Source organism: Scyliorhinus canicula, chromosome 12 (assembly GCF_902713615.1).
Source record: "Scyliorhinus canicula chromosome 12, sScyCan1.1, whole genome shotgun sequence".
Taxonomy (NCBI): Eukaryota; Metazoa; Chordata; class Chondrichthyes; order Carcharhiniformes; family Scyliorhinidae; genus Scyliorhinus; species Scyliorhinus canicula.
In genome coordinates, this window is record NC_052157.1 from 93,378,125 (window position 1) to 93,395,678 (window position 17,554).

The 17,554-nt window shown below is 42.8% G+C and overlaps 1 protein-coding gene across 1 annotated transcript in view; it reads left to right on the forward strand.

Moving 5' to 3' along the window:
* The window catches only part of LOC119974296 (myosin-8), a 263,344-nt gene that overhangs the window by 109,005 nt on the left and 136,785 nt on the right, over positions 1-17,554 (forward strand). The window contains exons 13-14 of the mRNA XM_038813068.1: positions 2,864-2,890; positions 14,178-14,213. Of these exons, the coding sequence (XP_038668996.1) occupies positions 2,864-2,890; positions 14,178-14,213 (63 nt within the window). The remainder of the gene's footprint in view (positions 1-2,863; positions 2,891-14,177; positions 14,214-17,554) is intronic.

Sequence of the window (17,554 nt, forward strand, 5' to 3'; positions counted from 1 at the left end):
GGCATAGAGAAATGCATGCATCGTGCAGAAACATTCTTGTTCAAATATATGTTCAATCAAGAGGCATTCCAGTTGGAGGAAGAAGAAAAAAAGGACTGTATTATTATACCTGTTTGCGTGTTCTTTTTTGAAATGAAAAGTAAACTTACCGTGTGTTTTTCTTAAAAAATAGCGAAAAGGTGAAAATTGAAATAATCTTGAAGTTGAAGGTTTATTTTTTTGGCGGGCGGTGAGATGTGAGAGTACCTTTAAGAAATATATGTTTTTTAATATAATAACTTTAGTAGGTGTACCTTTACGAAATTGTTCTGTATTACTGCAGTGATGTCAATGTGTGGGTGGAGCTGAGCTGTCTGTCAGCTTTTGTTTCACTTGGAGAACAGCTTGAGTGTATTTGTGTATATTTTTTTGTTTTTGTGTTCAGAGAGTAGAGCTGCAGTGAGAGCCAGTAGATGTGCTTGGTTCTCTCTAGAAGCTAATGGGTGTTCATTTTGGTGATTTCAAAGGATAACTGCTCTCATTCGATAATTTCAACCTGATATCTGCCGTGAAAGGATATTTTGCCTTTTGGATGTTGTTTTGGAATTTATTAAGGATTACTTCGTGTTGCATTCTTTGGAGTTGTATTTGAATTAATGCTTGCTGAGATGTTCACTGTATGTTTTAAAAAGGTTAACTTGAGTTCATAGAATATACCTTGTTTTGCTTTAAAAAGAAAACTTTCGTTTTCTGCCGTACCACACCTGTAGAGAGGGCCGTGTGCTCCCCTTACCACAAACTACTAAAAGTTGAGGTGGGGGGTGGGTCAGGTGAACTCCATGATACATTTGGGGTTCTCTAAAGCTGGCCCATAGCAATTGATTTGCTGTTTTTGTTCCAATTCTAGCAAGAATTGGTTGGTGATTCTGCTTGCCCAGTCACAGCACGAGAAATTTAATGTTATCTGTCAATTTAGAACTCCAGCGAGTGATTCTTATACTGGGAGTATAGTTTTCAATTCTGGTCACCACAATACCGGGAGGATGCGGAGGCTTTAGAGGAGGTGCAGAAGAGATTTACCGGGATGTTGCCTGGTATGGAGATCATTAGCTATGAGAAGAGGTTGAATATACTCGGTTGATTCTCATTGGAACAACGGATGTTGAGGGCTGACCTGATAGAGGTCTACAAAATTATGAGGGGCATCGGCAGAGTGGATAGTGCGAGGGGTACGATTTAGAGAAGATGTACGAGGCATGTTTTTTTACACAGAGGGTAGTGGGTGCCTGGAACTCGCTGCCGGAAGAAATGCTGGAAGCAGGGACGACATTGACGTTGAAGGGGCATCTTGAGAAATAGATGAATGTGATGGTAATAGAGGGATATAGAACATAGAACATAGAACAGTACAGCACAGAACAGGCCCTTCGGCCCTCAATTTTGTGCCGAACAATGATCACCCTACTTAAACCCACGTAACCCGTATACCCGTAACCCAACAATCCCCCATTAACCTTACACTACGGGCAATTTAGCATGGCCAATCCACCTAACCCGGATATCTTTGGACTGTGGGAGGAAACCGGAGCACCCGCAGGAAACCCACGCACACACGGGGAGGACGTGCAGACTCCACACAGACAGTGACCCAGCCGGGAATCGAACCTGGGACCCTGGAGCTGTGAAGCATTGATGATAACCACCATGCTACCGTGAGGCCCCAAATATGGACCCAGGAAGTGTAGAAGTTTTAGTTTAGAAGGGAAACAAGGTCGGCACAGGCTTGGAGGGCCGAAAGGGCTGCTCCTGTGCTGTACTTTTCTTTGTTCTTTGTTCTTCGAATGCATGCCGATCGAATCATGACAAGTTTACATTTATTTATTTGCCTCACATGAACGCCGCAATACTGTTTTTCTGCACACTGCCATGGGAATGTCCCTTTAAGAAATGTTTTTGTCTCATCACATGACTTCAGTAATGTCATTGTGAGGGTGGAGCTGGCTGTGGTGCTGTGTGTTTTACTTTTGTTTGAGTTTGGTTTTGGAATGCACAGGGTAAAAGATGTGACTCCATCTTCATTTTAAAAGCTGTTTCCAGAATACTTGATAACTTAAAAGCAATAATTGATTTCTGAGAGGAATTCAAGCCTGCTGTTTGGAAAGGGGAACAAGAGTGTCAATGACACGTCTTATACCAGGAAGATCGCCGAGTGCTGCGCCACAACTGTGAAAAGAGATTTCTGGTTTTATTTGGAATTGATTATTGAATTGGAACAGTTATGAGTGAATGTATTAAGAGTTATATATAGATTAATGTAGCTGTGTGCGGTCTTTAAGGTTGCAGTTGCTAAAAATTCTTACTGTATGTGTTATGCAAATGTGAACTAAATTCGTAGATTGAAGCTTGTTTTTAGCTTTAAAAAGCCAGACATCTATATTGAATAACACGTTAAAGGCAGGCTCTTGTACCGATCCTATCCTAATTCAATAAACACTCGTAGGTCAGGTGAAATCCATGATATATATTTTTGCTTTCTACACCCTGGCCCATAACAGCACACATCTCGAATTTTCTTGCTTCGTTTTGGATTCAGTTTGTGTCATATACCTCATGGCAGGCTTTGAAATGCTGACGAACTGCTGCCCTAATTTGATTGGCTGTCTATCACATTTTATTACAAGGCATTATCTTTGATGAAAACTCATCCCTCGATTAAGTGTATTTTTTATAAATGCGCACTATCTTTGTTTGATTCAAGCATCATGTTCAACATCATGTGCAACATGTAAAATATCATAAACATGCCAATTTTAACCCATTGGTGCCACATCTGTGGGCGTTTTTTTCACCTTTTTTATTGACATCGGCATGCTTTTACCTCCAGACGAAAGTTCGAAAGGTAAAGGGAAAGGTACATTTCACTTTGAGTGGATTTACATTGACCGACAATGTGTTTGCAACCGACGTACGCTGGCAACAATCACCACTGCGTTCAATTAACTAAAATGTCACAGAGTGTCATTTCTTCTCTCACTTTTCGACAGGATCATAGCGTAAATCGTATTGTATCATTCACGTGAGGAGAACAGGTGCATCGAGTTGCACACTTTTGTTTGATGCCCAAACAAACACTTAATGACGTTGAAATTTCATATATTTAAGCATTGACAGAAATAAGGATATCTAACTCCTCCAGTAATGAGCAGAAATTAAGTTAAAAACAAAGTAAATGGGGGAGTTGATTCAAGATAATCTACTGGTGAAATAAAAATATACTTATTCGCCTATAAAGGAAAATAATTATTTTACAAATGTGACCATTGAAAGCAGTCGAGTGACGAATGGAGAGATTATGAAATTAGTGAACGGACATTCGTGCAATTATGAATTTGAGATGTACCTGGCAAAAAGGAAATATGGTGAATAACAAAAAATTGCAAGAAATGTCATAATTCGAGATCGCAAAATAAGGAGAGAAAGAGATAACTAGGATAGGAACTGCAGTAGATTGCTCAAATGGTCGACTAAAAGCAAATTTCCGCCTCTGCTGAACATGAAAATTATTTCCCTGACTTGACTACATTGAACAGGTTTTTGTAATTAATTGCTGGATTTCGCTCATAGAGTTCCACATAAATTTGTTGAGAAGGGAGAGTTTCATATACATTTACACGTCATCAGTATACGTAATGCCCATAATGTATTATTGCCCTTTTTGCTGTGAGTGGCTCACATACCTTTTATTTCATAAATGTTCTTAATGAGATGTTCACAAAACGGCTGGACCATTACCTCACTGGATTGAATATCGTTCCTGATATTTTTTGAAAAAGAACATGTGCACCACTACGAAATAGTGCTTCAAGACACCTTTCTGAGTTTTGATATTCCCGAACATGAAACGTCGGCATGGTTGGCAACAGACAGTGGGGTGGCTCTTGGCCCAGATTTCGGTGGATACATAGAATTTGTGACGTTTTGTACGTCACTATGTGAGGAAAGCGTGGAACAAGATGAAGATTTGAGTGATACAAAATACGGCGACAGCAAAGATGTCCCCACAGACGTCCAGACGTGTTAGGGTGTGTACTATATTACCTTGTAACGTCTGATTCGCCTACAGAGTTTAACAAATTTGAGACAAATTTAAATGAAGAAATATCAATTGACTTGAATATCATAGTATCATAGAATTTACACAGCTGAAGGAGTTAATTCGCACCATAGAGTCTGCACCGGCCCTTGGAAAGAGCACCCTACCCAAGCCCACACCTCCACCCTATCCCGGTAACTCCAGCCTACCTTCTTTGGACACGACGGGCAATGTAGCATGATCAATCTACCAAACCTGCACATCTTTGGACTTTGGGAGGAAACTGGAGCACCCGGAGGAAGCACACGCAAACACGAGAACATCCAGACTCCGCACAGGCAGTGAACAAATCCGTGAACGGAACCTGCGATCTTGGAGCTCTGAAGCAAGTGTACTATCCATTGTGATATCGTGCTGCCCTTAGGGGTTGGCAGGCAGAGCTTCTATTTCGAAACAGGAATAACTTGAATTCACTAAAATTCAATTCACACGAAAAACAAAGGAATTAAGGATAATTGCAAAAACAAAGGATCAAGAGAAACATAAATGTTCAAAAAGGCACTTGAAATGCTGGTTAGCAATGGCAGAGGAAACGAGGAGAGAAATACAACTTCAGATTCAAGTGTGGGCAGTGGGAGTGGAACGGCCAGAGAAGATGCAGCCTGGATGTAGTTGTTCCCATAAAGCTACTGGAGAAATATTTCGATTTGCACCAGCGCCTCCCATATTCGACGAATAGGACGTCCACTGAGCCTTTTATTTTCACGACATTGAGAAAATCGCAGGAACAATGAAATGGTCAAAATACAAATGGTCGATCCGTGTTAAGGAGAGTTTTGGAATAGGGCAACTGAAGTCTCTGCGAATGTGTCAAGTGAAATTTCTGCGGAGGACGATGTGGTGAAGAAGGCTACACTGAGTGGGGCTGAGGTCACACAAGAAGATTCCCGAATACTTTCGAATTGTAAGGAAAATAACCTGTGAAGATTTAAATTGAACCTGAAAGCTTACAAGAAAATAATTTCGAAAAGTGGGCGGCAGCATTCACAATTGTCAAAACGTGCCTGGAACTTAGGCAAATAATTATGTTGCATGAATCACTCCCATGAAAATAATTCCTTTGGAGAGACACGAAGTTAGAACTGCATATCAAGCCACGAAGATTCCTGACGAATGGGTTAATTTAGAGAGCAAGTATATTTCATTCAAATCACATTAACGTCAGTGAGAGGTAGCAAATGGGAATTTGTGAGAAAAAGCCAGTCATTAAAGAAAGATCGTGTTGAAATCTTCAAGAAGCCTTCAGCTCTATTTTTTTAAATGGTGCTGTGGGCCAACCGATGTGAGGAGAGTTGAATGATTTTTCTGGGCCAAAATACATCTTGATGCAGGTGCTTAAAAGGATGTGGTTAGCGATTGATATTTAAGAAGGAACTATTAAATATGAGATTGGAGAACAAAAGAAGCCGACCGGGTTGATGTGCAGAGAACAGCACACACTGGGTTTAAACTTGTCGACAAATTGTGCAGGGGCAGACTTACCAGCAGGTGGCTGATGTGTTTTGGAATTTTGAATGCGGCAAAAAACTGTCTCCACCGACCCACAATACAACGAGGAAATATTAGATAATTTTAATAGATATAGGAGTGAGACAACGGCTAATGATGTGGAATAAGGATACTTGTTCTCCAGAAGGAAATATTCTAGTGAACAGTTTATGGCGAAACCAGGAAGAAAATACGTCTTTGAATATAGGCTGAAGACGTTGCTTGAGTAGCACGAACGTCATTCATTTCAGGGATTGAATTAGTTCTAGGGAAGAATGGCGATTTGTTCACGAATCGTATTTATGCCTTCTGTATCTGAACAGCCTGTAGAAAATCTAACTTAAGAAAACATATAAACAGACAATCCCAGGGAGTTTCCTGAGTGCGTAGTAACGCGGTCCCGTGTACAAAGGATAAAACAAGAAGTGGTGTCCAGATTTAGAGTCCTAAATGAGAAAGGTAAGAAAATGTAATCTGGCATGATCCTGAGTAGACTGACCGAAGATCGAACTGACACCGGGAAATAAATTGATATCCTTAGTTCCAAGAGATTTCTGAAAATACAGCAGGCTCATTCCAAATTAACTAAATTGATCAAACAGCGTGCTGTTAAATGGAGATATGTGTTCCTGAATGTTATTATGTAAACACTCAATGATTAATGAGAAAATAGCGTCCCACACAACTTCCTGAGTATAGACCAGAAATTCGAAGGATAATTCAGGGCATTAGACAAGGCACACATCTCGATCAAAGCGAAAATACGGACAGGTTTACTGACTAGAAGTTCATTAATATATAAGTGGATATTTGTAGGGTTTAATTATGACCTTGAGCAACTGTCAGATTGCTAATTCTCCCAGTGCCTGCGTGGATTTCCTTTGGGTGTTCCGGACTCTTTCCACAGTTCAAAAGTCTGCAAGGAAGGTGGATTGGCCATGTTACATTGCCCCTTTGTGTCCAAACCGTTAGGTGGGTTTTGTGCAATTGGTGGGAATTGAGACTAGGAGGGGTGCCCTTTCAGTGGGTCGGTGCTGATTCGATGGGCCGAGTGGCGGTCTTTTGCTCGCTCGAGTGCAAACGCAAAATAACACGTGCTGAACAGCTGGTAAGTACCTTGATCTGAGAAGGTAAAGGAAAGCTCAGAAATCATAACTCCAAAAGGACTATATATGTTTAAACTTCTGCTCTTCGAGAAGCGAAAGACGATTATGAGTCAAGGACGAAGCATCTTTCAGTGCACATTTAAGATGTAAAGGTTTGCAGTTAGAACATAGAACATAGAACATAGAACGATACAGCGCAGTACAGGCCCTTCGGCCCTCGATGTTGCACCGACATGGAAAAAATCTAAAGGCCATCTAACCTACACTATGCACTTATCATCCATATGCTTATCCAATAAATTTTTTAATGCCCTCAATGTTGGCATGTTCACTACTGTTGCAGGTAGGCCATTCCACGGCCTCACCACTCTTTGCGTAAAAAACCCACCTCTGACCTCTGTCCTATATCTATTACCCCTCAATTTAAGGCTATGTCCCCTCGTGCTAGCCACCTCCATCCAGGGAGAAGGCTCTCGCTGTCCACCCTATCTAACCCTCTGATCATTTTGTATGCAAGTGTTCACATGAAACACTTGCAAAACCTGTTAGAACGCCTGAAATTAGGTAATGTAGTCATAAATTCCGCCAAGTGTGCATTTATGTAACCTGAAATTTGTTTTTGCACATATTGTGAGACATAGTCAACGAGCCCCACAAGATGCAAAACTGTTAGGAATTTTGCAAATAGAAACACAGACAGAAGGAAAGAATATTGTTAGATTTCTGGGATTGAGTGGATTTAATAATGTGCTTGTGCAAAATGTTAGCAGTATCACAATCAGAAGGTTTGATGAAGAACAAGAAATTTAACTTGCTGGAAGACGATGAAACTGCATTCCAACGTTTAAAAACTATGTTGGGACCTACGTCAGTGACAGACAGAGCAAATAATCGCAGCTTTATCGGGCTGTGGATGCTCGTGTCATTGGTGCGGGGGCGGTGTCGTTCGAGAATGAACTTGGACTTGGGAACCCTTCTGGTAATTTTCAAGAAAATTAACTTGTCACCAACAGAAGTATTTTACAAGTGAATAAAGGATCATTTAGTTTGATAATGGCATTGCTAAACTTATAGAGTTTAAACTTATAAACTTTTTAATGCAAGAAATATTACTGCTAAGGCTTAGAGCTTAGAACTTGTATAAGTACTTGGAACAATGCTGTTGTTGCCATTGCAGAGATCTGGTTGAGGGAAGGACAGGGTTGACAGCTAAACGTTACACGATTTTGATGTTTCAGGCGGGATAGAGGGGGTGTAAAAGACGTGGTTAGGGCGAATATCACAGCTGTCCTACGGGAGGACACCTCTGAGGGCAGTGAGTCTATATGGGTAGAGATCAGGAATAAAAAGGGTGCAGCCACAGTGGTGGGGGTTTACTACACACCTCCCAACAGCCAGAGGGAGATAGAGGATTTGTAAAAGAGTAAATACAACAGGGTTGTTTTGATGGGAAACTTCAACTTACCCAGTATTGATTGGGACTCACTTCGTGCTAGATGCTTAGACGAGGCAGAGTTTGTAAGGAGCATCCATAAGGGCTTCTTAAAACAATATGCAGACAACCCAACTAGGGAACGGGCTGTACTGGACCTGGTTTTGGGAAATGAGCCAGGCCCGGTGGTAGAAGAATAGTCTGGAAGCATTTCGTTAACAGTGACCACAATTCAGTAAGTTTTAAAGTGCTGCTAGACAAGGATAAGTGTGATCCTAGGGTGAATGTGCTAAATTGGGGGAAGGCTGATTACAACAATATTAAGCGGGAACAGAAGAACCTAGATTGGGGGCGGATGTTTGAGGATAAATCAACATCTGACAAGTGGGAGTCTTTCAAATGTCAGTTGAAAGGAATTCTGGACCGGCAGGTTCCTGTGAGGAAGACCGATGAATACGACAAATTTCAGGAACCTTGGATAAGGAGAGATATTGTAGGCCACGTCAAAAAGAAAAATGAGGCATCTGTCAGTGCTGGAAGGCTGGGAACATACGAAGCCTCTGTGGAATACAAGGAAAGTAGGAAGGAACTTAATCAAGGATTCATGAGGGCGAGAAGGGGTCACGGAAACTCATTGGCAAATATGGTAAAGGAAAACCCCAAGGCTTTTTGCACGCACAGAAAAAGCAAGAGGGTAGCCAGAGAAAGTGTTGGCCCACTGAAGGATTGGCAAGGGAATCTACGTGTGGAACCAGAGGAAATGGGCGAGGTGGTAACTGAATCATTTTCATCAGGATTCACCAAACAGAAGGAGTTGGTTGATGTTGAGTAGGGAGAAGATGGTGTAGATAGCCTGGGTCACATTGAGATCCAAAAAGACGAGGTGTTGGGCGTCTTCAAAAGTATCCAGCTAGATAAGTACCCAGGCCCTGATGGGATCTACCCCCAGAATACTGAAGGAGGCTGGTGACGAAATCGCTGAGGCCTTGACAAAAATCTTTAGATCCTCACTGTATTCAGGTGATGTCCCGGAGGACTGGAGAAAAGCCAATGATGTTCCTTTGTTTCAGAAGGGTAGCAAGGATAATCCATGGAACTACAGGTCGGTGAGCCTGATGTCAGGGGTAGGGAGATCACTGGAGAGAATTCTTCGATGCAGAATCTGCTCCCATTTGGAAGCAAATTGACATATTAGTGAGAGGCAGCATTACTTTATGAAGGGGAGGGCGTGCCTCACTAACTTGAGTTTTTCGAAGAGGTCACAAAGATGATTGATGCAGGTAAGACAGTGGATGTTGTCTATATGGACTTCAGTGAGGCATTTCACAAAGTCCCTCATGGAAGACTGGTACAAAAGTGTGAAGTTTCACGGGATCAGTGGTGAGCTGGCAAGGTGGAGACAGAACTGGCCAGGTCATAGAAGGCAGAGTGTAGCAATGGAAGGGTGCTTTTCTAATTGCAGGGCTGTGATTTGTGGCTTTCCGCAGGGATCAGTTCTGGAACCTTTGCTGTTTGCAATATATATATAAATGATTTGGAGGACATGTAATTGGTCTGACTAGTAAGTTTGCAGACGACACAAACGTAGGTGCAATTGCGGACAGCGATTAGGACTGTCAGAGAATACAGCAGGATTTAGATCGTTTGGATCTTGGGCGGAGAGATGGCAGATGGACGTTAATCCGCACAAATATCTAATGCTGGCAGGGAATATACAGTGAATGGTAGAACACTAAAGAGTACTAAAAGTCAGAGAGATCTGGGTGTACAGATCAACAGGTCAGCGAAAGGTGCAACACAGGTGGAGAAGGTAGTCAAGAAGGCATATGGTATGCTGGCCTTAACTGGCCGGGGCATTGAGTATAAGAATTAGCAAGTCATTTTGCAGCTGTATAGAACCTTAGTTAGGCCACACTTTGAGTACAGTGTTCAATTCTGGTCGCCGCATTACCAGAGGTATATGGTGGCTGGGGAGCGAACTGATAGAAGTCTACAAAATTATGAGGGGCATAGACAGAGTGGATAGCCCGAGGCTTTTTCCCAGGGTAGAGGGGTCAATTACTAGTGGGCATTGGTTTAAGGTGCAAGGGGCAAGGTTTACAGTAGATGTACGAGGCAAGTTTTTTTGCACAGATGGTACTGGGTGCCTGGAACTCGATTCCGTAGAAGGTCGGGGAAGCAGGGACGATAGTGACATTTAAGGGGCATCTTGGCAAATACATGAATAGGATAGGAATAGATGGATACGGACCCAGGAAGTGTCGAAGATTGTAGTTTAGACGGGCACATTCGTCGACACGGGCTTGGAGGGCGGAAGGGCCTGTTCCTGTGCTGTACTTTTCTTTGTTCTTTGTTCTTTGCCCCGAACAATCCAGCAATGAGATTCCCATGTGTGGACCTTAATCCCCTAAAATGTCTGGAAAAATCCCCGAAAGTGTCTGGAAAAATTTCGAAGTGAGAACATCAGGTGTGGTATTGGCTACCATAAGACCATAACCAAATTAGCAGAATTAGTCCACTCGGTCCATCAATTCTGCTCCGCCGTTCAACCATGGCTGATATTTTCTGATTCCCATTTTCCTACGACAATCATTTAATATAAACTCCTTCATGTGACCGGAGTGCAAACGTCTTTGTTGATGCTTCATCCCCGGTGCAGAATGGACTATAGGACGTCTATTGGGCGGCATGGTTACAGAGCGGTCAGCACCGTTGCCTGACAGTGCCAGGTATCTGGGTTCATTAACGACCTTCAGTGACAGTCTTAGTAGAGCTTCAACTTTCGTTCCGTGTCTGAGTTGCTTTTCTCAGCCTTTTTTTAATTCCAATCACCGTCCAAAGATGTGCAGATTAGCTGGATCGACCATGTTAAATTGTCCCTCAGCATCTAAGGATGTGCACGGGGAGAGGGCTGGATGCTCTTTCAGATGTTTTTTTGCAAATTTCATGAATGGTCTATTCCTTCTCTGTAAGAATTCATTGGTCTATTCAACGTTGTCTGCCTCAGTTTGGAGTACATTCTTTAGTAATGCATACGTTGAAATATTCCTCATGGTTCATAATGTATAACTTATAAGAACGGGTTGATGAACGAAATTGTCATTCAATGACGACATGTTAGGAATTTGGCACATCAGATATCAATCGATAACATTCCATCGGCATGCGAATGGTTAGTATTTTGAGAACAGAGTCGGTCTTATTCTGGATATAAATGCAGTTTTTAGTCGAACAACTGTAGGAGGATCAATAAAAAGGTTGGCGATGTTTCGGGTGTGTAGTTCATTATCTCAGCGGAGTCTGTTTCTCTGTCGGGTAAATAAACACTGCTAGCCAGTCTACCACCATGCGGCCAATCGACTTCATATAGTCTATACTACACCGGTGATAAATCATCAGCAATGACGTTTTTACTACCGATCACATTCAGGATTTATCATCAACATCCCGTTGCCTTGTTAAGCGAGTTGGGCCCCCGAGGCAAAAATAACGGCCTTATTGAAGGATGCCCGGAAATACATTCGCAGCAGCGATTGAGAAGTCAGTGCATCGGCATTGGTGGTTGAGTTTCGATTCTACAGGGTGCTGAATAATTCTCAGTCATAACGCTGCTCTGGTTAAATTATAAGAGCAAAATCTGTTTTGGAAAAGAAAGATACTTTTCCTCTAATCCATTTACTTTTTAAATAAACAGACATAATTTCTTTTAACGCAAAACTATGAGGAATTATCACTTTTTTCCTATTTAGAGTACCAAATTCGTTTATTCCCATTAAGGGGCAATTTGGCTCGGCCAATCCAGTTAGCCTGCATATCTTTGGATTGTGGGGGCGAAACCGACGTAAACATGGGGAGAATATACAAACTCCACACGGACAGTGGCCGACAGCCGGGGTCCAACAAGGAATTTGGGCGCCGTGAGGCAGCAGCGCTAACCCACTAAGCCAGTATTGCCCAATTATCTGGGATTTTAACGGCATTTGTTGGATTCTTACTTTTCCTGAGTGAACATGTAATCGGGCGAATGAGTGAAACACAAATGTATTTCAGAATCCCAACATTAAAACACCGTTTTGCAAAGAGGCACATTAAACTTCGGAAAAAATTAGACCAGTTTTCTTGGCGCAAAACTATGCATTTCAATTAGGATAAATTATTAAGACCAGAAAGGAGGTGGATGAAAGAAACTGAGGCCGTTCACGTGTCAGTAACGAAACTTCTGTTGAGAGATGATTTCATTAGACAAATATTGGAATGCTGCAGAATGTAGACCAAAGGCGATCGAATACATCAGACGTCACAAAACGAGGCGTTGAAACAAGAAATATATCGTTGTCGGGATAAGTTCAGTGCATAGAAAATGCATTGGGAATGCAGTGTAATGTGCATAACGGCGAGGTTATTCACTTTGGTAGCAAAACTGAAGGCACATAATTATCTGACAGGACGCAGATTGAGAGAGGGGAATGTTCAGCAAGGCATGTGTGTTCTCCTACATCAGTTGCTGAAGGGAAACGTATTGTTCCCGCAGGTTATAAGAAGGAAAATTGTATGTTAGCCTTCATAGTAAGGCAAGTCGACTACAGGGGCAGTTATACGCCTGCAATTGTACATGTCTAAGGTGATACCACACAAGGAAACCTGAATGCAGTGCCCGTATCCTTATCTGTGGAAGAATGTTCTGCAGGGACGGTTCACCAGACTGGCGCTTGAGATGACACAAACTGACGTTTGAGGAGGGACTGATTAGTTAGGATTATACGTCTGCGATTACAGGAGAATGATGTGGAATCTCATTGGAAGCCGTTAAATAGAAACTGAACTATCCAGAATGAACGAATGGACGTTGCTGTCCATGGTGGTGGGTCGTCAACCAAGGATCAGAGTCAGGTGCTTCAATGTCGACCGGTTAGGATTGCATAAGGAGACATTTCTTCATCCAGATTTTGAAAAGCCAAATCAATTCGCTGAGACAGGAAGTATATCAAGACAAATCATTTGGGGTAGCATTCTCCGAGCCCCCACTCCCCAGCTGCGTGTCATTGCTCCACACATTCGCGGGTAGCTGCGTTCCATCTTCCCTCTGCTTGTCATAGGGATTTCCATTGTAGCCAGGTCGCCGGTCGCCCGCGCACAGGGTTGTGATTTCCGATGTGAAAGAGAATCCAAATGGGCAGGTAATTCCGGCATTAATGCTTTCAAGGCGGGATATAATATGGCTCCTGGGTTACAATGATAACATAATTTGTGAGGGGAGCGGGAGCAGGATATTGAGGTAGATGATCAGCAATGACCGCAATGAATTACAAAACGGGTTCCAGAGACCGAATTACCGGATATTTTATAAGTTTCCATGAAATGTTTGGAAGATGTACATATATTATTCGTCAGATTCTGGAAGCGGGGAGGTTGCATTGATACAAAATTACATTCGAGAGGCACCTGGAGGATATGAAATTGCCGATCGAGACCTCAATACAGTGAGTCGACGATACAGAGGCATGATATGACTAAGAGCAGAATTTGGCCACTTGGCCCATCACGTCTGCTCAGCCATTCAATCATGGCTAATATTTATCTCATAGAGCATACGGTGCATAAAGAGGCCATTCAGTCCATCTAGTCTGCACCGAAGCCCTCAGTCCCACCCTATCCCCGTAAACCAATAACCCGTCATAAACGTTTTGGTGACTAAGGTTGTGGCCAATCCACCTCAACTGAACGTCTTTGAACTATGGGAGGAAACCCAGGCAGACACGGGGAGAACGTGCAGACCCCACACAGACAATGACCCAGCGGGGAATCGGACCAGGACCCTGACGCTGTGAAGCCACAGTGCTTTTCACAGGTGCTACCGTGCTGCCCTTCTCGCTATTCTCTTGCCTTCTCCCCATAACCCCTGATCCTAAGATGAAACTGCTCGGTCGAATAATCTCCTTCTCAGCCATAATGACTATCTGATGCAATCACTCAAAATCAATGAAAAAGAATCACGTTACACTGTGTTATCACGATCCAGAATTATCCAAGTGCCAAGAAGCTGGAGAACAATCAGGTAAACATTCGTGAAAGTAGACTGTAGAAATCTCCGAGACCTGATTTTTCAAATCTACACACTTCGTAAGTGCAATTTATCTGTAAGTGTACATAATATTGTGGGTGAATCTGGAACATACAGTGCAATATTCTCCGCTTCCCTTGCCGCAAGCATTTCGGTGATGCTCCTTTGGCTGGCCGCATGATTCTTTCTACCCGTCGCTTTTCAGTTGAATTTCCAACTGTAACGACCACATGCCGCCGCGAAATGCGCGGGCGGGCACCTCTGCCAGCGGAAATAGTGAATACCGACAAGGGAGAATTGGTATTTTCTGTTCCCAATGGAAGCACAGTCCTACAAGCCTGTCTATCTGCAGCGTGGTGTCGCCTCGTTTGCAATCCCATTGACAAGCAGTGAATGTACACAATCTCGCCGCTAGCGAACGAGAAACAAGCGGTTGGGAAATCGGTGAGTCTAGTCCAATGTCATCCTCTGTTGCTGAGCAAAGCATCATCATTTGGAAAGTAGAATAGCTTGTTAGAATAGGATGTAGATAAGATTTTTTTTGCCGATATGCCCATTTACATAATTTTAAGTGTAAAAAAGTGGGAAGTGACTTTCCGATTTTGCCAGCATTGAAGAGGAATACAATCGTTACAATTTGTAAAAGGTTTGCTTTCATTTAGCTTGTTTAACATTTGTCTGGTTACGAACAGATCAATTATAGGTCCAAAATAAAAACGCGAAGCTGACTTTTTTTTGTAGGATGGCAACATCCATACACTTTCGGTTATCCCAAGCTGCGAATTAAGTCGCGCGAAATACAATTAGCCGCCGAACCACCCTCTCATATTCCCACTCACTCTCTATTTCACACAATCGCGCGCTCCCTCGGCGGCACTTGCGGCTATTTCCTCTAGCGGCACTTGCGGCCAGCATCTGTTGATCAAATGTGGTCTTAACTTAGCGTAATTATTTTAAATTTGCACCACAGTGACTCATATGCAAGCCATATCAGCACTTCTGCATATCTGGCTGGAACATCTGTATGTTCTTCATTTTCCAGTCGCTTCTGCATTTCAAATTACAAATTTTAGCGCACATGCCTCCAATTACCGAGGATTCAACTCCGATTTTCCGTCCTGATTTGACTCCACCGCTTTCCTTTTCAATCGCACATTAAGGCTGTTGTCAAAACATATTTGCGTGAGTAAGCTGGTGAGCATCTGACCTTATTCCTGTTTATGTGTCGGAACGTTATACTTGGCTATGCATTGCTCCTGGAATTGTTGAACAGTTATTTATGTCAGAGGAACGAGATTAATTTACATTGATTTTCAGTGAGTTGCACAAGAAATGCAGCTAAAAATGAAAATGAATTTCAAGTATCATTGTTTGCACGTTGGTGGTAAATTTAGCTCCCTACCCTCTGCGACGAATGACAACGCCTTAAACTCATATTGCTCTGTTTTTCTGCCTTTGATTCATTCATGGATTGATTTTTGGTTTGTCAAGAAGGCTGGAATTATTTTTCTGTCTGTTATTCCCTCTGATATGAAACAAACCTTTGGAGAAATAAAATTATTGCCCCCTGAACGTCCAGTGCTGAAATCGAATTTGCTTTTATTATTTTTGCATTGCTGACGTGAGATCGGTCCTCTACACATGGGAAATATTAGAAGCGAACCAGAAAATTACTTTTAACCATTTTGTCTAGATTCGCCAGAGTCAAATGTCCACTTTTGTTGTCACTCGGAATGGCGGATATTGCAGACGGTGTCTCTGGCTCTGCAAAAATAAAATTAGCTTCCAAATCAGCAGCCATACGACATTAACGCTGTTCAGTTCTGCCACATAAAGTTGAGACTGGTCTTGTAGTGTAACATAAACGATCCAACGGGCCATGGTCAACTGCCTGAACACCATCAATTGTTTCTGAGCCCAAACATGGGTTAGAAGCTGACGAAATATTTGCAGCGATCATCAAGGAAATGCACCGAGTGGATGATCCTCCTCCCCCCTCCCCCCACCACCCCCCCCCCCCCACCTCCGCCTTACTCTGTCCGTTTTAAATATAACAGGTGCAAGTCAACAATTTACTGATCGAGATACCAAACGTTTACTTAAGGCATTTTTCACATAATTGACTCAGCGACGTACTAATATTCGGATTGAATGACAACGACTTGTGTTCCTGAACCCGACGTGTCCGGAGCCCGTTGTTCACGGAAACGTAAACTCTGGTTTTCGGATTATAATCATGAACAGATGCAATAAAGTTCTGGCTCTATGTTAAGAGGAAAATAGCTCATCATTGTCCTTCATATCAGTCTGCCCTCCACAAAGGCGCACACCCTCATCAGTTATCGTCGTTAGCGCCATTAAATTGTTCTTGCATTAGAATGACCAGTTAGGCTCTGCAATCAGGATGACATTACGGACCATGACTTCAGACCTCATTATGTGCATTCCACAGACATGGCCTATTAGCCGGAGTCGAGAGTTCAATTGGTTGCTGCTGTCGTTTTAATGGGTGCAATATTTGTCCGAACGTGTTACTACAAACCTTGCCGCCCATTGGAAGATTTGGTTGCGTGTGTAGTTTTTTTCTTTGTTGAGATAGTGGGAGGCGTCTGGGTGTGAGGGAGGTGATCTGGATTGTCCTTCATACCGAACAGATAGCGAAATGTGTAATCCTGTTGGAGTGCTGGGTGTCCAGAGCGAAAGCTTACGTAAAGCACGAGATGCGTTCCTCAGGGTAGTGCCACCCAACCGACAGTATTGACCTAGTCACCATTACCCACGGTTCAGAGGAAAACCTTACATTGGCAGGTCGGACATAAGTGTGTGCTTTCCTTGATTTTCAGTACTGACAAAATACGTTGGAAGAGCCTGAATGAATTCACGCCTGGTTCGATAATGATAAAGTCAGATTCACGCACACCACGTAACTGTGAGATGATGTCAAGTTACATTCGATCCACACAAATGCCAGCCAATTACCATTTCCTACAAGAGAGGATGTAACCATCGCCCCTTGATATTCCATGTCATTAGTACCGCTGAATTCCAACATTCAACATCCAGCGGGTTACCGTTGATCAGCAACTGGATTGCACTAGCCACATTAATACTGTGACTACCAGGACAGCACAAAGACAAGGAACCGTACGCTGAGTAACCCGCCGCCTGTCCATCTTCGACATGGCACAAGCCAGGAATGTATTGGAACAGTCTAAACTTTCCTGGATGAGTGCAGCACTCAAGAAGCTTGGTACCATCCAGACAAAGCAGCCCGCATGATTTCTCACCTTTCCACATTCAATAAAACCCTCCACCACCGACAAATCGTTGCATCC